Source organism: Agelaius phoeniceus, chromosome 11 (assembly GCF_051311805.1).
Source record: "Agelaius phoeniceus isolate bAgePho1 chromosome 11, bAgePho1.hap1, whole genome shotgun sequence".
NCBI classification, from domain to species: domain Eukaryota; kingdom Metazoa; phylum Chordata; class Aves; order Passeriformes; family Icteridae; genus Agelaius; species Agelaius phoeniceus.
In genome coordinates, this window is record NC_135275.1 from 18,757,900 (window position 1) to 18,785,811 (window position 27,912).

At 42.7% G+C, this 27,912-nt stretch overlaps 1 protein-coding gene across 1 annotated transcript; it reads left to right on the forward strand.

Annotated features, from left to right (window-relative positions):
• Positions 1–1,365: 1,365 nt before the first annotated feature.
• Positions 1,366–27,703, forward strand: LOC129124766 (D-threitol dehydrogenase-like). The gene is made up of 9 exons (XM_077184750.1): positions 1,366–1,592; positions 8,556–8,792; positions 9,412–9,489; positions 10,702–10,918; positions 15,583–15,791; positions 16,304–16,376; positions 21,018–21,135; positions 27,157–27,391; positions 27,479–27,703. Exons 1-8 carry the CDS (start codon positions 1,374–1,376, stop codon positions 27,350–27,352), a joined length of 1,347 nt encoding a protein of 448 aa, XP_077040865.1. The 5' UTR covers positions 1,366–1,373; the 3' UTR covers positions 27,353–27,391; positions 27,479–27,703.
• Positions 27,704–27,912: the final 209 nt, after the last annotated feature.

The window sequence follows — 27,912 nt, forward strand, 5'->3', positions numbered from 1 at the left end:
TCCCATGTTCCCTCCTTCCCAAGCCCCTATGGCTGGGGTGGCTGCCAGCACTGAGATGTGCTTATTGCCAAACTAGGTTCTCTTGGACTGGAATTTAGGATACTTGTGATGCTTCTGGGCTAATTTTTTACGGTCATGCACAGATGGAGCTTTTCCAGGAGTCCCCTCTTGGTTGTTGCTCTTTATGCTGGATGCTCAGATTTTGGTTGTTATCATAATACTGAAATATCTTTTTTTTTTTTTTTCCAGAAAAACTTCGCCTAAGCACATCCCAGGGGATGCTGAAGGAGTTGAAAGCAGTGTCAGGCTGCAGGAAACACATGCCTCTGGCTCTTTGAATGGCAAGTTGTTCAGCTAAGGGGGTAAAATGCACCAGATTGGTGTAAAGCTGTCACTGGAGTTAAAGAGAAGCTATCATCCTCTACTTTGTCTCGAGTAAGGGAAGGATGAATGCCATGGCAATGCTCAGAAAATGTAGGAAATTACTTATAAAGAAATACCTGAGCTTTCTGTGGGCTTGGAAAACTCTGGCACGACTTTTCCTGTACCCTGCCCTCCATGGCCTTGTATTCTCTCACATGTGCCCACACAAGAGTGCTTTAATTCCCAGTGCCAGCCCCAACCCTCAGTCAACAGCAAAGAGATCATCATCCTTCCTGGAAGGGAAAGGGATGGAAAAATGCTTCTGGTTTGGGTTTGGGATATCTGATAGGGGTTAATATGCTTTTTGTGGTGGAGGTGGCTGTGGCCAAGCACTGCACCTTTACAAGTAGAAATCCCCAGGCTTGTATCCTCTTATAAAGCCTATTACACTAAATCTATTCCCAGATTCATTCTTCCCAGATGTTCTCATCTTTGGAGTAATATATCATCCCAGTGAAGTACTCTTATAATCTATTACACTAATACATTGTTCGAAGGACACCACTGATGATAAATTTCTTAAATGATGGTGCTGTCTAGGGATAATGACTCTAAGAGCAAATGCAAGGTAATGTAGTGATTTTTTTTTTATGCTGGATTCCAGAAAGAATATGGAGCCATCTCAAAGCCATTTTCATATGGGGGGAATGTTAAAATATGCAATATTTCAAGCACTATTTAACAAGCACTTGAACAATAGCAGCATTGATGATAAAGGTTCTACATTTAAAATCAGTCCTTTTATTCTGTTGTCTTTTAGCTGCATTTTTAGATGAAATTTTGTCAGACTCTGTGGTTAAACCCTTATTTGAGAGTGTTTTAAGATTAGGGTTTTTTTAAATGATCACTTAAAAGGCTCATTTAATTTTCATTGTGAACAAAGTATAGTCTTTCTCATGGTTTTATTTTCAAATTTTCATTCTTGTCTTTCCACAGGCCAAATTTTTAGGATGTTTGTCCATATGATCAGAGCCAGGAAGATTTTATTAATTGGCAAGCTTAAAGGTTACAGTATCCTTGCTATTGCAGAGGAATTGCCAGACAATGGCAAAATCTTTGCCTGTGCAGAAGAGCCGTATCTTGGAGTGAACAGCCAGGAGGCATTTGATTATTCCTCAGATGGCAAAAAGATTAGCCTGCGAGTGGGACCAGTGGCAGACACCTTGGAGGTAAAATCAGCTGGAAAGGGGGTTTGGGAGTTCTTGTGAAGAGCACATTAAAGAATTTCAGGCAGGTCTTATTTCCTGCGCACACGATGCTGGGTGGTGGCTCTGGCTTGCTTGCAAATGTGCGAACACACTCTTGCACTTATTTCTTATTTTCAATGTATGATGGGGCAGCTCTGTCACACAAGACAGTTTTTCTCCCTTTTAACTAAAATCCTGCAGCTTTTTGATCAGAGGGATCACAGGCTCTCAATGTAGGTCGGTAGGCTTCAATGGCAGTTTAACTCAACAAGGGTTGGCTTTGTTTCGGGTCCCTAATTCCAAATATAACAAACAGGAAGAATGGATCTGTACCCTGCTGAGCCAACTTTTGAGAAGGACAGCTTGCTCCCAATGTTCACAAGAGCTGGGAAACTCCTGGAGAAGTTTCCAATTCTGCCAAACCTCTCACTATTTTTCCGCACAGCAAATTCTTAGATGAATTAGACCCCACTTTCTCACTTCCAGAGCAATGTGATTAGCCTCAGACAAATAACTACTGTACTTGTTTCATTCTGACTAGTCACTTTGTTCCAAGACAGAGAAATCTTATGATTGCTGGCAGCTCACATTTAATTCCAGTTTGTGGATCTCCAGGATGCTGCTGGGGGTCCAGCATGAGACAGGTGGTGCCCATACCAGGTTCATTAAAAAGCCTTTCTATTATTAATACAAATCAATTTGATCTGATTTCATTTTCAATCAGGATGTGTCAGTGTGAGCTTGATTGTAACTTTATTTGCATTAGCAGGCACCATATTTATTTCTAAAATGAAATGGCCAGGAGCTTTCTGACCTCTGGTTTTCATGACCTCCAAGTTTGATAAGAAAGAAACAAAGAGCTTTGCAAGTATACGAAAAAACGAAATGTTACAGATCACCTGCAATGTGCAGCATTTAAAATCCCAGCTCCCCGCAGTGAGTGTGAAATTAATTGAATTGCTGTTGCTCCCTAGTGCCCATTCTGTGCAACTGACTTACTGTGACTGTATTAAAATATCTAGAGGCAGGCAGAGTACATGCTGTGTAGAGATTAAAGAAGGGAGCAAAGACATGAAAATTAAATCCTTAAAACAGAATGTTGCAATTGATTTTATATCCTCCAATTGCAACATGAAGGCACATCCTGACCCCAGTTCTGCAGGTGCTCAGAACTTCAAATACCTCTTGGAGCTGTTGGGAACAGAGATGCTCGTGTTTGGCAGGAGAGCTCCCAGCATGGGGACACCTTTCTGTGCAGGATTTCTGCACTGGGCTCTGAACTTTTGCTATTCAGTGTGACAGGCGTTTTGTCATCAGTATCAGGACAGTCAGGATTGTCCTACAGCTTTAATCCACAATGGCTGTAAATGCTGAAGCAATGAATTTGGTGGCTTCTCTGGTGCATTTACATTTTGGGCTTCTTGAGGTTTGCCCAGCTGGAGTGTGGCAGCTGCATGGAATGCTTGGGTATGTGGAAGAGGCTCAGCCTGTGGACAGCATGCTGCCTTTCCCCTCCCAGATGACCAGCGTAGATTGGAGACTGAGCAGGCTTCCTTTGCTGCCTCATGGGCAGCTGAAAGGCAGGAGGACAAGGCAGGAGATGGGGGAGGGATGGCACAGCAGGGCTCTCACAGCTCAGCTTCACAGAGGAGGTGGAGAACATTTCAATCCCTCATGGTCTGCAGGGAGGCTGGTCTAGAGCAGAGCTGGCTAACATTTGCTGAGGAGCACAGTGAGGTTTAGAAGAGCTGGACTCTGGTGAGGATTGTCCTTGCTGCCTACAGAGTCTGCAGCCCTAGGTGTCATTCTAGTCCCTTTGTAGAAACTAGAGGGCAGAGCTGGTCACCCACCAATTGCTCTTTGGAGGTGTCTGATGCAGCTTCCTTGTTTGGTGATGATGGCTGAATCTTACTTCTAAGCTGAGTACAGCAAGGCAATATTTCTGCTTCTCTGCTGCTCCTCAAATTTTCGCAGTAATACAACTCCTGGAAGCAGGATTTGCCTCACTGCCCTGGCCCATTTAAAGCAGGAAAATGTCATCTGGTCTGTAGATTAACTACCTGTCAGGGAACTCCTTCTCTGCTGCATGAAGCTGTGATTCAGCATGTCCAAACTGTCAGAAGGAGTATGACCTCTCCTTTCTGGTGTAAAGGTAGGCTACCCAGGAGCTGCATCCCAGCCTCAGGTATCATCCAGGTGCTGCAGGATGTGTCCAGGGCTGCCCCCACAACTGCTTCTGCCCTTTACAAGGAAGCTGCCAGATCTTGCAGCAGTTGCCATAAGGATGCAGCAAATCTGTGCCAGTGCATCTTTGACAGTGGGGCCATTATGTCACCCCTGTGGCTTTGGCTCTTTCACCTAAATCCATGGCTCAGCAGGGCTGGGAGCAAGCAGAGAGCAGAGCAAAGGCAGCACAGCAGTCCATGGCAGCACCTTGGCCAGGCTCTCTGAAGCCTCTTGGTGCTCCCTTGCCTTATCACACAGCACTGGTGGGGTTGGCCTGTTTCCCTCCCTCTTGTCCCAGATCACAGCCAGCACAAAACATCAGGGATTTGCACCTGTAAATGCTAAGTATCAGACAGGAGCCAGAGAGCTCAAATGCATGGTAGGGTTCACTTGGTACCTGAGGGCATGGTGATAAATTCCACCTTCCCCATGCATGAGGGACAGACACTGCCAAGCTGGGTGAGGTCCCCAGCAGAGCACAGAGCTCACACAAACCACAACACAACCCTCTGTGCCCAAGGGCCTCAGGAATTCTACGTAATATTTTGAAATGTGGACTGAGGGGAAGCCTTTCTTCAGGTTCAGTCTCAGGTGCAGGTGTCTTTGGTGGGAATTAGCTACCTATTCAACATGTCCTGGGCCAGTGTTTAAAAACATTTCCTAACAAATCTTCCCTTAAGTCTGAACTCTGCTGAGCCATGCCTGGGTAATGTGCCCTGCCATGCATCTGCTGCCAGCAAGAGCCTGATCCTGCACAAAGAGCTTCCTTCAAATCCCAGTGGACTTTTGATGAACAATGGATGCAGGATTGAGTCTGGAGGGAATGCAAACTATCAGGAAATTATTCCCATCCATTATTTTGATATTTCCATTTTAAAATTGAAAATGCAACACAAAAATAACACGGTGTTTGCAGCCAATTCTGCTGATTGCAGGGCATTGTGGAAGCATGTCGGGGTTTGCTTTCTTCTTTTTTCCCTCCTGTTAGCAGACAGAATAGGTGAAGAGGTTGAGCTGCAGATCTCATTTCTCCTGTTTTGCTGCTTGTGAAGTCTGCCAACAGAATCCACCTTGACAAAGTCAAGGACTCTGCGTTTAATGTTGAACTGAGTGAATAAATTATGCATGAAATTGTGTCGGAGTCTCTAGTGTGCTCTAGAATTGCTCCTTTTGATATGAAAGGTTAATTCAGAAAGGAGTCCAAAATAGCTGGAAATTGTGGGGATAAGTGGATAGTATTCACTGTTGTGAGCTGTTATTACTAGAAATTGCATTCCCTCTCTGGCTTCCCTAGAGATTTCGCTTTGCTGGTGAATATAAACTGTACTCAATAGAATAGCATTTAGGAGTAACAAGAGTGTATGTCCACACACAGTAAAATATTCTAATGGTGTTTTAAAAGGAAACTGTACTTTTTCATGTATTCTGTGCACCCCAAGGATGGATTGCTATTACATTTAGGTCAAGAACAAGGCACAGGAAAGGTAATAAGTTTTGAGTACATCTTTATTACAAATATGCTGACTGTATGATCCATATCATAGGAACTGGGCAGTCATTTTTTTTCTGATTGAGTTTATATGTGCCTTATGAGAGTGTTGTCTCTGATCAGGACTCCAATCAGGTTTGCTCTGAGCTTTGGCAGAAGATTCATTCATGTTTTTATTCGGGATGTCCTCTCCCTGATCTTTTGCTGTATCCATCAGCAGTGCTGCTGTGCCCTTTCTCATGGTCACTTTTGGTACATCTCCTCAATGGAATGCAGTGTTACACCTTTTTTTTTTTTTTTTTTTTTAATCTGAAAGGAAGTTAATGACTCACTGTAAGCAAAAGCATTAATTTTAGCCAAGTTTGCTCTGAATTAAAACTCTTATTGCCATCTGTTACCATCTATGATGACTCTGTAGCAAGGAGCAGGGATTGCACTGTAAACACTCAGGAAATTAGTTTCAGCAGGATATTTTGCAGGCAGATTATTTCCTTCTGGATCTCAGCTTTCCTCACAGTTGGAGGCATTTGGGCTCTGCCTCTCCAGGCAAAGGACAATGGCATCTCCAGAGTGCTGTGAGATCCCAGGCAGGGCCCGGCCCAGTCTGTGCTGGGAGAGCCAGGGTGTCAATCCCTTATTTTATACTCCCTCATCCATACTGGACAGCATGGAGTTATCCTCTCCACCACTGTACCAATGTTTCCAGTGCTTGGCTCTGCAGTTAGAGCAGATTTTTAATTTTCTGCCTGTTTTTCTTCAGCAATGGGTGCTGGCAGTGAGGAAACCGTCTCCAGTGTGGTGCCCTGGCCATGGTGGCCACCTGCCTGGGTGACCTGTGTATTGCTAGCCAAGGGGCTCCAGGAAACAGGGACTTTCCTCTCCCTGTGGCTGTTATCCTGCTGTTTAGAGGCTGCTCTAATGGTAAGGCTGGTTTAAGGAATTTCATGGATTCCTCTTGTAGCCCTGGAGCTGTTTCTAGCTAAATACGGAAAACCCAGCAGCAATTATGAAGCTGTGGAAACAAGAAGCCGTTGGCAGGCCCCAGGACAAACTCAGGTTATTCCTTCCATGTGTCAGGTATCTGAATGCCCAAGTGACCTTTCTGGATGGCCATTCAGGACTCAGTGAAGTGGCAGAAGAGGAATGCCTTAGAAACCATGGCCTGGCACACCCAAGGACAAGCCTGGTGTGCAGTGGTTACACATCCAACCCAAGCACCCTCCTGGGATGGACACTGTGATGTTGAAAGGTGGTTTATCTCTATCAGAAGACAGATAAGAGACAGATAAGCTGTCAGCAGGTAGGCAGTACAGAAAGAGGGCTGAAATGAGAAGTCCAGCTAATATCCAGAGAGCTGCACAACTCCATATGGACCTAATGAAGTCAATGCATAAAAGTGAGATTCTTTTTCATTAGGGAGCCATCCCACAGAGCAGGAGTAACATATGTTCAGTGATGGCCACATCTGTTTCTGAATGTCTGCCCCCCACCTCCTCCACCCAGGAAGGTTACAAGTCAGAAAGTGGTGATAAGTCATGATAATTACTTGAATTTGGCTTTGGCTCTTCTCCCTGAGGAATGAGACCTCTACCTTCTCTTTGTGATGGGCTCCTGCACCCAGCTTTCATCCTCTGCCCCTTCCTGAAGTACCTACATTGGACAGACTGACTGAGGTGCAGCCTGACATAAGATACTCTTCCACAGTACCAAAAATGTTCCTGCTGCTTTCCACCAATGTGGCTCAAGAGGGAGCCAGGGCAAGATTTTCTTGTTGGTCACGAAATGAAAAGATGAATCCCAGGAATCCAGATGTCCCAGTTTCTACTACATTTTTAACAAACCAGCATATATTTGGCCTTGAGGTCTTCTTTCATTATGGTGTAATGTGTCCTAAATGTGGGCTCGTGAATGCTTTCAGCAGAGTTTCTCTGCTAACAAGCATCCACAGTTAAATGGGACTATCCAAGCTTAATTCCCCCACCACTAACCAGCTCACAATGACACCAGTTTGCACAACAAAAGAGTTCAGAGCTTCAGTGATCTGCTTTCCTCGATTTCCTTGTCTGATCCACACCCTCCTGCCTCAGAAAGGCTCCTGAAATCTCTCTTTGGGAGCCATTAACCTTACTTACTCCCAAAACCAAACCAGTTTTTCACATTCTGTTGCCTTTGTTGATGCTTTTGCTGGTGCATCCCAAGGGATGGCTCATCACAACGTCTCTAAACACAAAAGGGAAATCTGGATGCAAGAAACACCGTTAAAAGTCGTGGTAGAGACAGTGAGTTCTGGAAAACAGAACTGTTTCTCTTTTCCCTTGAAATGCAAAGACTTGAAAGCATTTCTGCTCGCCGAGATAGGTGGATGAGCTGTTGTTTCATTGCAACACACACAGATGCAGTTAAATAGTCCCAGATGGAATCTGAAATATTCCATAGCAGCCTCTTGGGCAGCGAGTGCATTAACTGCCACAGGAGAAGGCTGTAAAGGCTCCCATCTGGTCATCCATCAACACTTTTATACATTATCATCAGCAGCCTGCTTGGAGGGAAGGTGTGCCACATTTCTGAAAATCCAATTAGATGATAGCAGCCAGTTCTCTTTTATCCTCTCTGTTGCTGAGCCATCCAAAGCATTTTTTTAGATTAAAGAAACATCATTTTCCTTCACAGGGGCTGTGCTGCTTTATCTCTATCATGACCTGTTCTTTCATGTGCTTTATAATTCTATATTAATTAGGATTTCAACCTTTTTCCTGCTACTGAAGTGGGACACACTACTTTGCAATTCCCAGATCTGCTTTATGCCTCTTTTTTTCCCCAGACCGATATAATTGCCACTCTTCAATTTGTTGATAGTTGCTCTTTTGAGAAGAGAGAACTTCTTGCAGCACCTCAGTGTCAGGGTTTGATGTCAGTCTTACCCTGATGGATCAATTTACTTTGACTCAAGGTATGCAGGTGTTTCTGCTGTGACTCTCGTCCCATAAGCTGGGATGAGCCATCCTCTTTTATATTCTGATTTTCCTTGAGAAGTTCAGAGATTCATTGCTGAAGAATTGTTTGTAAAGCATGGAAAACTCCCAAGATCTCCAGAAGCATTTCTAGCGGTGTTACCTTAAAAGAACAAGTTTCTGTCTGGTTTGGGGTTTATATAAACAACAAATTAATGGCAACATGTTAAACTTTCAGGTAAATAATTAGTGTTTTCTCTAATATATTTTTTTTTCCAGGCATTACATGCTGAGGACGAGCACTTTGATGTAGTCTTTATTGATGCTGATCAAAGGAATGCTGTTCAGTACTACAGCTTTGTCATGGATAGCCTCTTGCTGAGCATGGATGCAGTGATCTGTGTAGAGAATACACTCATGAAAGGACAAGTCTACCTGGAGAATGTAACAGATGAAAATGTACTAGCTGTCAGAAAATTAAATGCAGTGATTAATTCAGATCCTCGTGTTGAGCAGGTTAGTGCAATGCCATTGGTTAAGGTGCCTGCAGTGCTGTATCTATGGATTTTGCAAAGTACTCTTTAAAATGCTTCTTTTGTTGGTGCCATTATCCAAAGGACCTAAAATGAACTCAGATTTTATTATAATTCACCTCACTTGAGCTCTAGGTATGAGTCTCTATATTCAGGAGTGGTCCCTGCTCTGTCTACATCTTATAGTGTGTTAAAGGCAAGATAAAAGGAGAGCACTTAAGAGTAAATAATCAGCTCTACAGCACAACTAAAGAATCACCACTCTGCTTTAAAGGCTCTGGGGGCTATAGGGCATCACCAGCACAACAGGAGTCAGCAAAGAGAATAAAAAGAAGAAGTAATAGGATGCACAAATATGTTGTGATTTTAGAAACTGGAGAGACAAGATTGCATTTTTTCCCCTAGAATTTGTGTAAGCAGTGAGTTTGGAAGAGGAATGGGAGTAAATACAAATGCCTGATATGTTTGTGTTGGAGGGAGCTTCAGCTAAAGAATAGGAGTAGGGGAAAACCTACTGTGGCCTGAGGATTATCCTTCATATCAGTGGAATTTGGGTGACAAAGCCAGGTACCAAGCAGATGAGAATTGTGTTCTATTTGCAGGTGATTTTGCCTGTGCAGAGTGGACTGAGCCTCATCCGAAGGAGCTCTGTGCCTCCAGCTGCAGTGACTGAGTCCAAGGTGGGTATTTCCTCTCTGTGAGCGTTTCTGGGAAAATTTTGACTCTGCCAAGGACAGGGACAAAACAATTTTCAGGAATTTGATGGCAAGAACCCAAACATGGGGTACTGTGATCATGGGTTTAGCAGCTTAGAGCTGGGCACCTTTTAGCATCTCCAGTCCAGGGTTGCACTAAAGCTGATAAATGCTGATTCCTTGCAAAGCCTTTCAGATCAGCTGGTCCTGTGATGAGTCTTTGGAAGGACTGGTGTACTGCCCACCAGGTTTCAGTGCCTGGTGCTCTCCCATCCTTCCCATGCAGAGGAATGTGGGAAGATGGAGCTTGGAGCTGAGGACCAGTAATGAACAAAAACATTTCCGAAATAGTTCATTTTTTTTGCTCAAAGGCAGCACAGGATGCCCTCATGTGCTCTCTGAGCTAGATGTTTTCATGGCCTTACATTTTGTTTGTCCTAAGGAAAAAATGGTGCTTTTATGTCTCTTTTTTATGTAGTGGGCCTCATCCAGCTGTAATGAAATTCCCATCTGGAATCATAATGGCCTACCTCAGTAAACCCAGACCCAAACATCCTGGTTGTTTTGCAGTTTCTGAGCACTCCCAAAGCTACGCCCACTGGTAATTCCTGGCATTTCAAACTCAATATTTTAAACATCTTGTATTTTGCATTTTGATTCCAGTTGGGGGGAAATGATGTATGGCAGCTGATCAGATGACAGCTTGGTTTAAGTTATTGGCTGATATCTTTATTTGTGCACCAGCCTTGTGAAGATATTTTGATTGCACTCTACTTGACCCAAATCCTGCCTTTGGAACCTTGTTTTTAGCCTCTTAGCTGAGCCTCAGGGCAAGATTGGGCCCTGGGGATGAAATAACTGGAAGGCTTAATCAGTCAACTTCTAAGACTTTGTACCCAAGCCAGGCTAGGAAATGCCATACGCTGTTCTCCTGAAAATTGAATGGTTGTAGCATCTCCCTAAAGCACAGCCCTTCTGCTCCATTGTCTGGCACCTTAGTGCTCTGTTTGAGCTTAATATCTGTATGGATAAGGGGGCTTTTTGGCTTGAATTAGCGATGCTTTTTGTATTAATCAATGGGCCAAGAAAACGTGGATCCCTGCTCATGCTCCCACCTCGTTCTCACCAGCAGAGTCCTTAACAGCTGTCAGTGAGCTCTGCCCCTCACTGTGCAGGGTGTTTGTGTTCTTGTTGCAGACACAAGTGGTGAAGGATGAGGTTTTCTGGGGCTGCAACCGGCGCCGCATCCTGGAGCGTCTGCGCTTGGACGGCAGGGTCGCCTATGTCACAGGAGGAGGGCAGGGAATTGGCAGGGCCTTTGCCCATGCCCTGGGGGAAGCTGGAGCTAAAGTGGCTGTGGTGGATCTGGTCCTTGCCAAGGCAGAAGCGGTGGCATGTGAGCTCAGCCTCAAAGGTAAGCACTGAGCGTGGTGGGCGCTGGAATGGGTGGCTTTCCTCCTTCAAACCTGACACTGCTCTGTAGAGCAATCCCCTCCCATCCAGCCCTGGGGGGGAAGTGGTTAGAGTAGAGGATTTTCAAGCCACAGGCACAAAGCTTCTCCTGCCCTGTCAGTGTTGTGCCAGCAGTCACTGATATCACATCATCTCCGAGAGTTATTTATCAATATAAACTCTTCTAGAGAGGCAAAGTGATCCAAACAAAATTCCTCACTAAAAATGTCCAAAGTGGTGAGCCATGGCTGACAAGAACAGAGAAGAGTCACCTTGTACAAGTGAGATCTGTATGACCAGCACTGAACAGACATGGTGCTGCTCAAAGTAAATCAGGCAGGCTTCAGTTTGGATGAATGAAAGATGCAGCCACAAATTCACCTACCCTCTCTTCCAGACCCTCTTCCTTACCACGAGCCAAAACCCCCAAACAGGGTAGTTGTATTGTCAGTCTGAATCTCTCACTGTGCTCTTTAAATTGAAGGCAAGTAATTTTTCAAGTCCTCCTTCAAACATGTGTGCAAGGTCAGATATGGGAACAAAATACTAATAGACATAATAAGTAAAATCCCAAATAAGAGGTAAAACCCCCCACAAGCCACTTCTGTTTTAGCAGTAAAAACAGAAAATGTAACATAAAATCAAATTTCCCCCTAGAGCTGTGCTAAACTGCAATTGTAAAGGGGAAAAAGAAAACTGGAAATATAATTTTAATGATAAAAGAAAGGAAGTATTACTCATTTTATAATTCTTCTGTGAGATTGCACCTGAGCCTTCTTCAAAGTTCAGTACTTCATTGTCTCTAAAGATGGACAATTATGCAGGATATTTTCACATTCCCACATGGATAAAGTCGCCAGTATTTGTTTCCACTCTGACTTCTGCAAAGGATTGGGTCATTAGAAACCATATTCTCCAGCAAAACCAGCCCCTGCAGATGTATTTATATCACCCAGTCTCAGGAAGAGACAAAGATTGGTGTCATTCTGGTTTGGATACCATCCTGAGGCTCCCCAGAGATCATTTAAGACAAAACACCCCTGTCTGCACAACCCAAGCTCTGCTAAGCAGGAGACACTTCACATGGCGTGTCAGTGCAATGGTTAAAGCTCTGATCCCAAATAATGACCTAGAAGAAAGTGTCCAGCTCTCATTACAAATTCTTTAGTCATCCAGTCCCTCCTTCCCTAAAGCTTTTCACTCTCTTATGCACCAGAGCCATATGGTTTTGGCACGAAGTGGCTCTGCCCTACACCTTAACTCTCCTTTTGGACATTTTTTCCCTGTGAGATCCTGCATATCAAGCAGAGCTATTCAGATAGAAATGGGCTACTTGATAGAGCCATGAGATTTTGGATGCCAACAGCCTATTGGAAAATGAACTTAACTCATCTCCAGGGCATTTTCAGTAGGAGTTTGATCATCTACCCTTCAATGGCTGCCCTACATCTCTGCTCCTTCAGCAGTGGGCTGCCAGTCTGGAGGAGGTGGGGGGTTGTTCCAAAATGCAGTCATAGAGGTCATGAGGCATAGCAAATACTATTGCAGTCTAAAGTAAAGAAAATCTCACTTCTCACTCTTTACACATCTTTATCCTTTGAGGTCAAATATTATCTATCAATTTGACCAGTGCAGCTGGTCAGGGCACATCTCTTCCATCTCATGATGGGTTTTGAGGTTTTGAATTTATTGTCGTTCCCTGTTGGAACAACCCCCAAACTTTGTAAAGCTTTTGTGAAAGGGAATTATATCCAAATGCCCGTTTTTGGAAAGGATCTGAAAAGGTCAGGTTTTCAATCTCTTTCTCTCCAGAGGTAACTAGAGATTCTAGCCTGGACCTCAGAAGCTTTCCCTTGAAAACTTTTTGTTGAAATCAATGTTTCCATGAAACATTTTGGCTTCAAAGAAGTATCATGCTCTGTTGGAAATAAATTTTGACAAAAAGGTTCAGCTAGCTTTACTCTCAAAATATTCACATGAGTAAATTGAAGCAATCATAACATTAATACCTATTTTTCCTGCTGTAATAAGGACAAAGGGGCTGTGATTTTTTTTCCCCCTCTATGGCTGTAGATCTCTAACTCAAAGTTGGAAGCTCAGTGCCCCAAGTCATTCCCATACTGATACTTTTTCAAAACATTTTGCTTAGCTTGCTTAGAGCTGCTCTGCTTCTTATATCAAGGAGCCCTTTCCTGCCTTTTGGGATGGTGCCATCATTTCATGATGAGTTTTAAACATCAGAACGCCTGTGATCTCAGTTTTAGCTTTGTTAGACAGCTCGGGTGTACGTCCCTTGGCTGCAGGGCTCTTTGTTTTTAGATCCTGTGTGAATACCTTTTTCAACAGTTACTAATGGATCCTGACTGAAGAACCAAAAATGATGAAACATAACCAAAAAATCCTAAGGGTTACCTTCCACTACACACACCTCTGTCTTCAGGGGGAATCACTGCCTGTACCCTAAGGGAAGAATTAGTCTGATGGGATTTTTAAAATGTGCATTTTCACTGTAAACTATGCAAATGCCTTGTGCAATGTCACTCCTGATCTTCTTGTCTATATGCAACATGTTACTTCCATTTATAGCGAGAGACCAGAGATGAAGCCTGTGGCAGGGGACGTGTGTGTGTCCCTGCAGAAGGACACCTCAGGCATATCCAGCACAGTGATTGCCTGCAGCACAGAGCCCCTGGGCTCCCCTCCTGCCCCCCTCATCACAAACCTGCCTCCGTGAGCCCCACAAAAGTGAGCTGAGCACTGTGGAGAGGCATCATCCTGTGCATCATCCTGTGCTGGGTGTCTTGCCTCTGATTGTGTCTATAGATTTAAGGCTATTTTCCCCATAGTTTGTTTTATTTGTTATTTTTAACAGGTGGTTTGAGGGGACAGTGGAGAGACAGAAAGTGATTTCCTCCCCCCTCTCAGAGTGCAGGAATATCAGATGAATTGATTAAGGTGGAGTATGGGACTCTGGTTTGAAGTGAGTGTGGTTTTACTGCTTCTTCACTAGACACTCACATGTGGCACCTTTTGTCTCATTTTTATAAACTGACCTGTAAGATGAAGCTTTAAATGGGGTGAGAGTTGGAGGGCAGGTGAAGAGTCTTTCTGTTACCATTAGTAACACACTTGCACCCATTTTATCTGTAAATTTAAAAAGGAAGATTGCAGCAACTCCCTGTGAATTACATGTCTTGATAACAATTAGGAGTAGCAACAGGGGCTGTCTGGCTATTCTTATTCTTTCAGCATGTTTAGCATAAAACCTGCCATAAAATAAGAAGTCTTGTTTTGTGGCAGAGCATTGCATCCATTTTTTAGTTGTCTGTGTTTTTTCTCTGCCATGGAAATCAAGAGAATGGTGTCATCAGTGAAAGGGGACAGGAGCTCCTGTGCCCTGGCACCCCAGAGTGGCATCACTTTGGGCTGTGCACTCTGACAGGCTCCTGGAGGCACTGGAGAGGAGGAGGAGCTTTTCCATGCAAAAGCCTCTTTCCTGCCACTTTTTCACACACCACTGGGCAATTCCTGCTTTGCCTTGCTTTCCTGGAAGCCTCTATCTCAGCTTCATTTTGGGAGAGTCTTCCTGGAAAAGGCTTATCCCTTCTTTTAAATGTTTCATCAGAATGATCTAAAAGAGGTATCAGTGTGGAACAAATTTGTCATTTATATAGAAGAAAAAGATCTTGCTTTAATAGCTGCAACTTCTTACCCAGACTGCTGATCATAGTCCAACCCCAGTGGGTGCCTCCTTCCTTCCTTAATTAAGACCCATTTCACCACAGCCCTTATTGGTGTAGCCTTGTTTGCTTTTGAGGATGGGTATAATCCCAGTGGCATCAGGTCTGGTATAATCCCCCTGGCCTCAGCAGACTTCTTATGCTGTTTAACAATAAGGTTATTTAAAGCTGATTTTTATAACAAATTAAATGAAGTTATTTACAGATCAGCCCTGGTGCAAAAGTCAATGGCTGGATTATTTTAGGAAAAAATGCAAAACTTCTTAATATTTTAAATTTGGCAAATCACTTCCAGATGGCTGCATTATTCTGGCAGTGTGATTTGCAGTAAATAAGTCACTATGACTGCCATACCTGTGCACCTGCAGGTATTCCCACTTAGCTCCCACTAAAATTGGTTTGGTTTTGTCTGAGTCTCCCATCTCTCTGCATGCTGTAGTTCACCCAGAGAGCAGTTTGGGACAAATTAATTTGATTTCTGTAGCATCTTTGGGGGGGACCTGGCAGAAGAAAAGGCTCTGTAGAGCGGCTGGGAGCTGGGGAAGCTGCAGTTGAGGGTTTGGACAGAAGATGGTGCAGTGTTCCACGCTTCGTCCTGCCCGAGTGGCAGCTGTGGCTCCCACACCTGGGCTCCAGGCTGCTCTCCAGCCAGCGAACCTCGCAGCAGTCAGCAACTTTATAATGGTATTGCAGTAACAAACACACCTTTTGCTATTATTGGTGGAGCAATGAATTAAGGTGGAATATATGCACACACACATGTATGTATAAAATACAGCTATATATAAAATATCTCTATATATGAATTAAAAAACAATCATAAAATCGAATTTTTTTTCCCCCCATGAATTCCTGTGCTGACTCCATCACTCTTATTTCTATGCAGGCGTTAAAAGCCTTGCCCTGGCAGCAGATGTAAGCAAGCCTGAGGATGTGCAAAGGATGGTGGATGCAATTGTGGCTCGCTGGGGCACAGTCCACATTGCATGCAACAATGCAGGAATCAATCTGAACTCTGCAAGTGAAGAGACTTCCCTGGAGGAATGGGACAAAACTTTTAATGTTAATTTACGAGGATTATTTTTGTGCTGCCAAGTAAGTGTGAAATACTGCACTGGTTAGTTTTGCAAATGGGTATTAATATTCTAAGTGTTTATCTCAAGGTATAATAGCACTTTATTAATAATTATCACAATAGAATTGGTCCTAGTTTTGGTGGAGTTTAGAAGAGATTTGCTTCATATTAGTTAGAGATTTTGGTCAATACATTCAAAAGCAGCTGGTACTTATTGGCAACCCGAGCCCAGGCATTAAAGAATAGCCAAAATTTTTTTGAAGGGTGGTTATTTGAAAAACCAGAAAGCTTGGAGGGGGGAATTCCCAACATTTGTGATTTTTTTGAAAAAATATTGCCAGCAGTGGAGAGGTGTGAAATGGCAATGGGATTTTTCCCTGCATCAGCCATTTTTATACCAAGTTTTTATATCAGGTACTTAAAAAAAATGTGTTAGCACATCAACTCTTCTGAAAAGACTAATTTATTATCATGTCATTATTAGCACAATCACAGAAAGGGTCACTGGTCTTTCCTTTAATTTCTGTCACAGGCTGCAGGCCGCATTATGCTGAATCAAGGATATGGGAAGATAATTAACACAGCATCTATGGCAAGTTTAATAGGTGAGTGATGAGAGCTAACAGTTGTGCTTCAGAATCCATATTTTAATTACTACCGATGCTATTTGAATCAATTAAACCTGTATTGGGAAGGAGTAAATCACTGACATTTCATATTAGAGGAAATGTACTACAAAATTTTTATTGATATCATTTTTCAACATTTATCTGTCCTCAGTGTTTTAGAGCACTTATTACTTTTTATAGAAAAGGTGGAGTCACCTTCTCTGACTCTGGAGCAGATACCACAGGAGAGGTGCTGTTCCCTCCAGGCTGTTCCAGGCAAACTCCTTGGCATGTGGGAAGCTGAGCCCACAAGATGCTTACAAGCCACCCAAAGGATTTTGTGCCAATATTTGCCCTGGTACCCATGGATTTTATAACATTCTCATTGCCAACAGGTGCCTGCACCAATGCTGCTGAATCAGCAGTGTCATCAAAAGGACCAATAAACCATTGTAACATATGGAATGAAATCCCTACTGCTGAGCTAATCTGGAAGGCTGCTGAGCTGAAGCCCATGTAACAAAAATTGATCAATTACACAAATTAAGCATAGCCCTTTAGGAATTTATTTTATTGGTCTGGACATCTGTTGCAGTATTGTCCAAATCCAAAAATCAAATGGTGCCTTGGGTTGCCAAGTTAGGCAAGAAAATCTAGTAGCTATAAAAGTACAACTGAAAACCCCTGTATTAATATCATGTCCATCTGCTGAATGTTACATAAATATGCAGTCTTTTTATTTTCCTTTGGAATAATGTTTATTTTTACTGTGCCCAGTTTGACATTCAATGTCATTCTACTCAGTTTATTGCACAGTAACTTTAAATGGTTCTTCAAAAATCCATTTATAATGTTGTTGTTAATATTTTTTCAAGTGTCTTTACCAGCTGTTTTACTTATGCTTAAACACAGGCACCACCCCTTCATCCCAACTTTGTAAAGTTACAAAAACTCCCCAAGAAAAGTAGTTCTGAAAAGATTGTGTTGCTTTAAATTTCAAATACCTCAGGCTTTCCTGCTCTGCTCTGAGCAGTCGGGCTCTGGTCTGTGCTTGGGCTGTCACCATCCACATCATTGTCACAAAGCAAAATTTCCTGGGATGTAGTCCATCCTGGAGAAAGGTAGGAAGCTCTGGGAATTGGCACAAACTGGGGATCTGCTGGTTTGGCACACAGCTCCCAGCCTTGCTGCAGCCCAGCAGTGGTCTGCTCTGCTTAAGCAGAGGCTTTTTCCAACTTTTCAGTCGGGGCTTGGCGCAGCTCTGCTGAGCTGGGTGGTGATGCCATTCCAACCCAGCATCCATCCCAGCCCCAGCTTGGAGCTGCACCTCCTGGGCTGGTGAGCCAAGCCCAGGGGATCACATCTGAAGGCAGTACCTGTCCTGGAACAGAAAGGAACATTGGAAAGCAGCCCTGAGAGCAACCTGGAAGGGTCATCCCAAGATGCATTTAAATGTCAGTGAAAGTTAATGCATGCTAGGCCAGAAGTTAAGAGATGGAGAGATGTGTTTACCTTCTGAACCTGTTTGAATCTTGGCATTGAGAAAATCTAGTAGTTATGAAACTACGACTGAAAACCACGATGTTCATATCATGTCCATCTGCTGAATGTTAAATAAATATGTTGGTTGGTTGGTTATTTAAGTACGTTGGCCAACTGGCATAGTATGAAATGTTTCTAGAAATAGTTAGGGGATATTTTTTTTGTTGTTGTTGTAGGTTGAGTCCTTCCTCAGAAATACAGGAAAATGAGGAGACACTTAGCAGGATAGGGAGGTTTTTGTTTGTGATTTTTCCAGATACACTGCTCAGAATCAGCTTTAATTAATAGAAGATAAGCTGCATACATTTTGCATATGTGCGTTTTGATTCTGGTGTTCCAATGGAATTATTCCAGGCGTCCGCTCCAGCAGCAGTGCCGTTATCACAGGTGTAACTCAGAGCTGTAATTTTTACAGTGAATATCTTCAGTGGGAAGTGGTCTGCTCTGCTCTGCGGGCACCTCTCATTAATATTGTGTGGCTGCTTCAAGGTCAGGCTGGGAGCCTGATGCACCAAACAAGGGGGCAGCAGCAGTGTCAGGTTGTTGTGGTATAACCCCACAGCCCTTCCCTCTCTCCCCCAAGGATGGGAGAGAGAATCTACTGGGAAAAAAACCCCAGCCAAAGTCAGAACAAAGGTGTTTAAAACATAATACAGCTAATGTTGGCAGAATTTTTATCTGCTTTCTCCTATCATCTGTTTTGAATAGGAGTGAGTGTCCTTCTCAGAAGCATTAGCAATGCAGATTTTTTGGTGACACTGCTGGAGGCATGGCTTTATTCACAAGCCCCATTTGGTATGAATTTGGAGGGTTACAGATTTGCTCTTCTCTCTGTAAAAGACCACCTTAGGTGAGGGAAGAGGAGGTGGCAGGGGATGCTTAGCTGCAGAAATCCCATCCAACGCCAGAGATTCACAGCACCTGTTGGCTTCTCCTTGAGTTCTTCCAGTTGAGAGGGGCTGAGTGTCTCAGCAGGGGAAAATTTCATGCTCCTAATTACCTTCTTCAGATATTCTTATAAAGACAAAAGTCCATGGAAAGACTTTTGATAGCTGTGTCTCATCACCCAAGTCAGAAGCTGATTCTCGTGGCTTGCAGCAACTTGTTCTCACCCACATGCACTGTAGGTGCGGAGCCAGTGCCAGAACTCCTCTCCTCTTAGCAAGTGACCACCAAAATGATTTATCACAGACAGACATGTTTGGAAAGTTTAGCAAAGAACTGCTTTTGGGAGGTTACAAGGTTAACTACCGAAGTTGTATGTAACTTGGAGCTGATGCATGGCAATTAATCAAGAAATTACGTTCCACATCTCTTTGAGAGCCCCCACGGCGCGCTGCGTCAGGGGGCAGCAGGCACACACTGAGGGCAAGGCAGTTCTGCTGGTCAAAATGCAAATTATTTCATATTGAACGAAAAAGAGCACAGAATAAATGCTGGCAGAGGAGGGCCATGGTAGGGAACACTCTTTTTAGCAAGGAAAAGGCCTCTGAATTCTGAGCAAACCTGCAGCATATGCAGAAAAAAAACCCTCTAATTGTTGCTGCCATCATGTGTGTGCTTTAAATCTATTCATAAACACCTCTGTTCAAGGCAAAGGTCCTTGTCCACATACTCAGTGATTTGCAGCAAGGCTTTTTGGCTTTTTCAGAGTTTGGGTAACTCAGTTATTGCCTTCTTTCCACCCTTTACATTGACATATTCAAACCCAAGAGTTTAAGTCAATAAAATCAGTAGTGGGCGTGTTGGGATGCCATGGGTGGGAGTGATATAGAACTGATGCATCAGCTTAATTTATTGAGACCAATTTAATGCCAGCTACCAGTGCTAGTGCTGCTTATGTGCTTTTATCAAAATGCTGGGAGTTGGGGTTTGGCTGCTGAACCCTGTGCAAATCCAGTGATTCCCTTTCTTCCAGGGTTCAGCATTATCCAACCCCACAGGCTGGAATTGCCTGTCTTTGTGACTACAGATATTTGCCCTGATTTCCTCCTCTCTCCCTCCATCAGAGTCAGCAGCTCAGTGAAGCTCTGTGCTGATACAGAGCTGATTATGGATGGGTTCTTTGCACTGGATTTCTATAATGAAGTCCTAATGGCAGGAGAGATACTTTGTGGGTGTGAATCCCAGCACCTGGACTGACTTGGATTGACTCCTGTGGGTTTAAGGCACTTTACACCCACTGGGGATTTGTCCTTAAGTAGCTTTCACTGAGCTGGAGAGGGGCAGAGCCACCCGAGCACACGGCACTAACAAGCTTGAACATTGTAATTAGCAAGCTGATCATTTTCTGTCTTTGACTGACATGTGACATCTCTGAAACATTTTCAAAAGCTTCAGATTTTGAAAGTGGTGGGTGTTCTGAATTTTTGGGATGCACCTGTGTTCACATCCACACAAACATTCATTAGATCATAAGATGTGTTTGCCTCAGACTATGGATAATTTAAAAATTAGGGAGAATAATTTGTTCCAAGAAGCTATATATAATATGTTATATAAAATCTCTTATGCACTTATATCATATTCTATCATATAATGTCATATCAAACAATTTACTGTTACATTCAGCTATCACATATTATCTACCACATATTATTATAAATAATATTAATATATTACATAACACAGAATATATATGTCAGACATTATATCATTGATTATATAATATTTTATAATTATATTATAATATATTTTATTAGTATTAAAGTGCACAAGTATATAAACATGCATATGTGTACAATATATGGATGTGCATGTGTGTGATTATTTATCTTTCTTCAGAGCAGTCAAGTATTGCATATATATGTTTAATACATCAGCTTTTTCTTTGCCCAAATATAGGATCTTTTAAATGTCTTTATTTTTATTTTCACCATTGTTTTCCAGCAGCCCATCTGCTGAGACAAAATTGTTAGATGGCAAAATACATATTTAGGGGTTTGTGTTGTAGGTGGCTGAATTCTTGCTGCTTCCTGCCTGGTACCTGGGAAAAGGGCAAATAGCTCATCTCAATGCAGGGAGTTGTCTGTGTAGTGCCTGAGCTATTTTAATTTGGGAAGAATAAATAATTTTCTTCTTCTGAATCCCTTGTAGTCCCTCACCCACAGAAGCAGTTGGCGTACAACGCCTCCAAAGCCGGGGTCGTAAAATTAACACAGACATTGGGAACCGAGTGGATTGACAGAGGAGTAAAAGTCAACTGCATTTCCCCGTAAGTAAAATGTAGTCTCATTTTGAAACTACAAAGGGAATGAAATGTTCTACAAAGCTCAAATGAACACTATCTCAGCAAATAAAGTTTCTAATTAGCAGGTGGATTGCAACCCTTTTTATGTTGTCTTTTCCTTAACAAAGGTTTAAATACTTAGAACCGAGCCTGCTCTGTTGCTGTGTATACTCAGGGATTTAAGCAGAGGTTTTAGCATTTGGTAATAGGTTTTCTAATAATGTGAAGGGTAGTTTTTAGCATTTCCCTTCCAGATGAAATATTTCCTTAGTCTGTCCAAGCCTTCTGTGGTTAAAGAAAGGGTTTTTGACACTTAACAGGCAATACTTCTTTTCCCTTTTTACTTGATACAAATACGTAGGCACATATTTGTATTTAAAAGCTACATTTTATTGCTGTTATTGAGCTACTGTTCAGCTCCAACAGACACAGGAGGCCTGGTGTAGTTTTGTAAATATATATGTATTTATTTATTACAAATTGCATTTTCCTTATTTTTGGAGATTTCAAGCTCTATGTTTTAGGGTATTTATTCACAAAGAAAAGTTTTCCTACCAGATCCACTTTGTCTCTCCCTGTTTCTCACACACATGCCCAACCAGTCATTTTATTAAACAATTAGCAGTGCATGATAGTGCTGAGCAGAAACCCAAGTGGATAGCGTTAATTGGAAGCGGTCAAATTCTGTAGACCATTGAAGTCAATCAGAGTAACTAAGAAGGGCAGGATTTTAACCCAGGAGTTAAATTGTAATAATGAAGATAATAATGTAGATCAAATTAGGGAAAACAAATTACATATTTTAATCCACAAAGTGGAGGGGGAGAAAAAAATCACAGAGCTTAATGGCAAGTGCTTCTGTTTTTACCGCTGGTCTGCTCTCCCCTTGCTTGTGCTAGCTGTCTTCCTTATGATTATTTATTACTAATTATACCAGAGACTCCAGCCGTCACTCTACGTGATCCACAGATTCTTTCAACAGCATCTTACTTCCTAATGGGATTTTCCCCATGCCCGTGCTAGCAGCACTGTAATGGTGTTCCTACAACTAGCACTAGTGAATTTACACTGGCTTTCGGGAGCTGGGGAGATGAAGGGAATTAGGGAAGCTCAGCAGGACCTGGCAGGAATTGTGTCTGAAAACATACGGGTAATCTGCACCAGCAGAGGTGGGATAGTTGTGCCACATTCACAGCAATTATGGATGAGAAGGCTCTTACAGGAGGAATTACCCATTTCCTAGGAGCTTACATAAATTTAAAAAATAGTTACCAAATGATCAAAACTCATTGTTTTGTACAGCTTGGAAGCAAGCACTCACTTCTAGAGAAGTTATATTTCTGGAGACAGTTGCCAGAGCACGGAGAAAAAATAGACAGCTTTTCTTTCTAATTTTTAAGGCAACACAGGGTTGCACTTTGATCATCTCTACCTGTCTTAAACTCTAGCTCTGAGCTCAAAATTCTACAACAAAAAGGGGGTGATGTATTGCCTTTTTGGAGGAATAGCCAGGAAGGACATATGGAGAACAAATATTTTGCTGTCTTTGAGGTGTCCTGTTGTGGACAGAACAGTTTTCCCTAATGCAGGTGGGAACCTGGATTGAGCTGCTTTGGAGACCAGCAGAACTTCCCTCACAGAGCCTCCAAGCTCTGGCTGAGTCCCTCATGATGGGATTGCCCAGGGACCCCTGGGCACGAGGAAGGAGCCTGCAGCAGTTCATGGAGCTCAGATCCCTCATCACGTGAACAAAACCCACTTCTGCTTCTGAGTGAATGACTATTCACATTTATAGTCCTGTCTGTGTGAGATGTGAACCTGCATTTCAGTGCACATTTGGACCCATCCCCAGACCTGTGGACCCCACTAGTGTCACTGTCTCTTGATGTGACTCACCAAGGACCAGGAACAGCTTTGACTCGCTTGATCTGAGTACCCAGCACCAGCAGGAGCCTCAGTGTCATCTTATAACAGGATGGGATTTTAAGGAGTCTGAGGAGAACAGATGTAGATATAAGGCATTATGGTACCCAAGATCTGGAAAAGTAAAATATCTGTGTCCTTAAGTACTTTGCCCCTCCCAGTCATGGTTGCATTAAAGCTTTAAGGCACTCCCAGTGTGCCTCTGTCTGAAGCTTCAAATGCTCCAGTCTGGCCTTAAACATTATTTCACCATGCAAACCTTTTGGCCTTTTCCCCCTCTTCCTATCTGGTCACTTTTTATCAACTTAATTTCTTAATGAGTGCATAAAACTTATGCAGAGCAATGCATAAAAGTTAGCAATGCATAAAATGTTATGACAGAGTCCTTAGGATGATTTATTACCTTTATAAAATTGAACATGCAGGCTTCTCTTGCTGGCCAGGCAAACCTGATGCCTAGGGAGAGAAGGTGGCTGAGATTCCCTGGATGCTTTGGCTGACTTATGCTGTTGCTGTCGTGGAACCTGTGCTCAGTGCTTGCACCACCCTCCAGTGCCATCACCTCATAGCCTGCTGCACAGCTGATGCCAAAAAATGAAGGTGGTCTTGGAGTCTTCCTGAAATGGATGTGGGGGTTGAACTGCAGAGAGTGTAATCAGGGAACTTTACAGAGCACTGACTGATGCCCAGCTGCCCATAGGATTTAGTCTCTTTGCTGGTTCCAGGACATGGAAGTGTGTTGGGTGTGATGGAAGAGGAAATTCTGAAAGGTGTCTGGTTTTTGGCATGTGCAGCATTGAACACGTCATTTTTGCAGCTATTACACTGAATCAATGTCCATTTTTTTGGCTAATTACTGCCTTCTTGATTAGCAAGACATGAAATGCCATTATGTGATGATCTTTGGGAAGGGCAGGTGGAAATTGATATTAAGGTCAACTCGCAGCCAGGCCTGCAGCCCTGGGGGATGAACCATGTTCCCTCCTGATGGGCTGCAGGGATTTGGGTTTGGGCTGCTGGGCAAAGAGCCTTTGTGTGCCCAGCATCCTGCCCTGCTCCTCTGAAGGCAGCCACACAGTGCTGCCCCAGGCTTGTAACCCCAGAAAGCAGGCAGAGCAGGATCACTGCAGGTTTGGGGAACACCCCATAAGGGGGAAGGAGAGGCAGAGCTGGCAGGTGAAGGAGCACCCCAGCATCACCTGAAGGCATCCCAATTAAGCAGCATTACTATCCCCATTAAGCAGCAGTCGTTGCTGGTAAGTATCTTTGGACTTAAATCTTAATTCCTTGGGAGATGTCCCAATTAAGTGGATCTTGTGATTAAACACTTCCTGATTAAGTGGAGTGTACTTAACTCATTCAAATTAATAACTCATCTGAAAGAAATCAAGTTACACACAGATGGAATCTTTTTTTGCTCTCATTTGGGGATTGAGTGCACGTAACAATTCCAGTTAAGTATCTGGTAAGTGATATTTTTCTTAATGTGTCTCTCGAAGTGGAAATGTTTCAGGCAATTGTTTTTTTCTCCTTTTTTTTTAGCAGTCTTTTTTTTTCCTTCATGTCCAAAATTGTCCTGTGTATCAATAATGAAATATTGATGCTCATATCTAACATTAAGAAACCAGCAGTTTGATATTACATTGACATGCAACAGAAAAGTACTGATAGGCTCAGCACTGAATACGAGATGAGGTAGGGAATTAATGCATTGGCAGTTGTCTTTGCTGGAACTGGTTAGGAGCCAACTAAAATCTGCCTAAAAGGGTTCGACAACATTAAATTGCCCAACTTGGCACCAAGCTTTCCCAGAAGATGTGTAGTATCAATGACATGCCTAATATTTATAGTGCCATCAGTATGTGTGTTTGCAACTTTTAAGTTTTGCGCTGTATTTTTTTCTCATTTCTATAACAAAAATTTGTAGTGAAGTTTGGTTTCACATCTAAATTTTTGCTACGTGGAGTGAACCTAAAGAAAGGTCCAGCAAGAGGCACAGCATGGTGATTCACAGACTGCAGTGATCAGACCAAAGATCATTTTTCATAACAGATTGAAAAACGTCCTCTTTTTAGCAAAATCTGTTGTGCTGGAGGACTGTGTGTTTTATTCCCTAATCTGCATTCCCTTGAGGTTAAAATGTATCTGTAAATGAAAAAAACAAGAAAATCATATGGATCTTATTCTGGTCTCTGCTAGTGTAAAGCCAGAATGATGATGACGATGGTGATGGTTTTGTAAGCTCAGTGAGAGGCACGTAAGGGAAAGGAGTTCAATATATTTCATGTCTGCTGCTCAGAGCACGTTTCTCTCTGAAGCAAACCAGTTCTTGAAGAGTTTAGAAAAGCAAAGGAGACTATGGGGCTCCGCTTGAAGGAAATAAGTAAAGCATTCACAGTCCTATACTGGAATGTGCTTGATTTTACTACATTGCCAGAACTTAAGTGAGCTGCGTCGCTCAGTGTTTCTGAACTGCTCTGCTCTTTATTGACAATTACAATAAAATATAAAGCTGATATTTAAATCCTGCCTGATTAGTGCGAACAGAAATGTTTGGGGGAAAATCTGAATTAGTTCCACTTCATAACAGAGTAAATAGTGGATTTCAGCCTTCATTTAAAACAAAAGGTAAATCTCATACCCAGAATCCAGTCTGTCTCAAAAAATTATTTCCTTGGAAGTCTAAATTGGGATGCCGATGAAGTTTCAGAACAAAACGGGTATTTTTATACTTTGTTCATTTCATATTTATCACTAGCTTGTTTGCTAATTTTCATTTGCAAGAGGCAATTCTTCCAGCTAACTGGCTGCCTCAATGGGCCACTGATTTCTTTGAAGTGACAGTCTGTAAATATGCATAAAAAAGAGATGCAATTAGCGTGTGTGTGGTTCAGTGCAGCCTGATTTCATTGGCAAGTTTACCCACAGTGTTGATAAGCTACATTATCTAGAAAATTGGCCGCTGAAAAACAGCACCTCTGATTGCCAGCAAAGGTTCCAGATAACAGGGTGCTGAAGAGAAATATAATTGAGGTTGAATATGTTAACCAAGGTGTCACATGCTCCTTAGAAGCGCTAATTTATCAGCATGTTGGAATTTTTATTAACATTTGGAATGCATTTCTACCACACTAATGAAGTGGAATTGGCAGTTCAGGTTTTAGTTATTGTCATTTCTGAGAAGTTAAATGTAATTTCTCGTTAGACACAGTTATGTAAATATATTTGTTCAGGGGCTGAAAAAATTATACATTTTGCAAAATACAAATATGTTGTTAAGGAGGAGTATGACAAATCAGTTGCAGTTAAAGTCATAAAAGCCAGCCAAATCTTTGCCCTGCATTGTGCTTCCTGCAGCATTTTAGGGCACCTGGAAAAAAACCAAACTTAGGAGAGTTTTAATAAATAGTGGAATCAGTCATTAATGTAAAAGAGGCATGACAAGTAAATCAGTGTGATTTGTCAGTTGTTGGTTTAAGGGGCATCACACTGGGTGTGTTGTGCTTATCTCTGCCCCTCCTTTTTTTGTGTGAAAAGGCTCTGGTGCCCAGAAGGGTGCTGGCTTTTGTTCCCCTTGTTGTTTAACATATGGGGAGTTGGCCTGTTTTCAGTTTCTGGGCTGTACACAAGCACACTGTATGACATTAGTTGTAGAGTGATGAGAAATTGGTGGAAGGACAACAGTTCCCAAGAGCCATGACAGACCCAATTCAAGGCACTTTCACTTCCAATGCTGTACTTGTTTTCTGGAAAAGAAATTTAAATTGGTGATTATGGGTAACCTGAAAGTACAGGGGTTGTGCTATTAGCTGAGAAGATCGTGTGAGTGTATGCATACTTGAAAGGAAACTCCTGAGCTGCCCATCAGCAGCGGAAGGCGATGATAGGAAAGGAGCGCTATGGAAGTTTGCACTGTGACTTTCAGCGAGGACAGAGCAGGCTGGATGTGCTCATCTCCTTTGTGCTGTTACCCTGCTTTCCTTCTGAATTAACATTCTGAATTAACATAAAACACCTCTAGGTGCTGCCTTTCCTTCTGGGCAGGACTCGTTGCTAAACCCTTGGTCGGTGTGCTCGCTGCAGGGGCATCGTCGACACGCCGCTGATCCGCTCGCAGGAGCTGCGGCCGCTGGTGCGGCGCTGGCTGGCTGACATTCCTGCTGGAAGGCTGGCCCAGCCCACAGACCTGCAGGCTGCTGTGGTCTACCTGGCCTCCGAAGCCTCTGACTACATGACAGGCCACAACCTGGTCATCGAGGGTGGCCAGAGCCTGTGGTGAGAGGCGTCCTGCAGTCTCCCTTCTCACGGGCCTTGGAAAGTGAGTATTAAAGTTAAGCTTAGCCCCAGCTTTGCCTTGTGTGACTACATAGCCAGCTAATATGAAATTATTGTTTTCTTCTTTCAGGTGTTAATTTGGAGACTTGTATAATGCACAGGAAGAATAAGGCAAAAAAAAAGGGCAATCTTTCAGTTTTCCAGCATTTTCGTGTTTTTCACTGCGCAGTCACGTTTCTGTTAAATTAGTATTTAATGATATAAAAGTACATTTACTGCAGTGAGATTTGGCTATTATTTAAGTTTAACAGGGGGCATTTTAAAAGCAATCAATATTAGCTGGTCTGTGTAGTTTATTGTTCTTAGGCAATTTTTTTGTATTCAAGTTGTTCCAGTGACATCTGTGAGTGGTGAAAAACAGTTGGATGTAGTGTTAAAAAAAATAAATTAGTTCATTACATTTGAACCTGAATGTTGCCATTTAATATTTACTGGTGTTCTTTAGTTTTTGACAGTGTTTTTATACAAACACCCACATAAATGCCCCTGAAAGAACAGTGCTGC

Excerpts from the sequence above, each read along its gene's own strand:
- LOC129124766 (XM_077184750.1), top strand. The coding sequence starts at position 1,374 with ATGTTTGTCCATATGATCAGAGCCAGGAAGATTTTATTAATTGGCAAG. Across the intron at positions 1,593-8,555 it reads CAGTGGCAGACACCTTGGAG|GCATTACATGCTGAGGACGA; the intron begins GTAAAATCAGCT and ends TTTTTTTTCCAG. Across the intron at positions 9,490-10,701 it reads CTGCAGTGACTGAGTCCAAG|ACACAAGTGGTGAAGGATGA; the intron begins GTGGGTATTTCC and ends TTCTTGTTGCAG.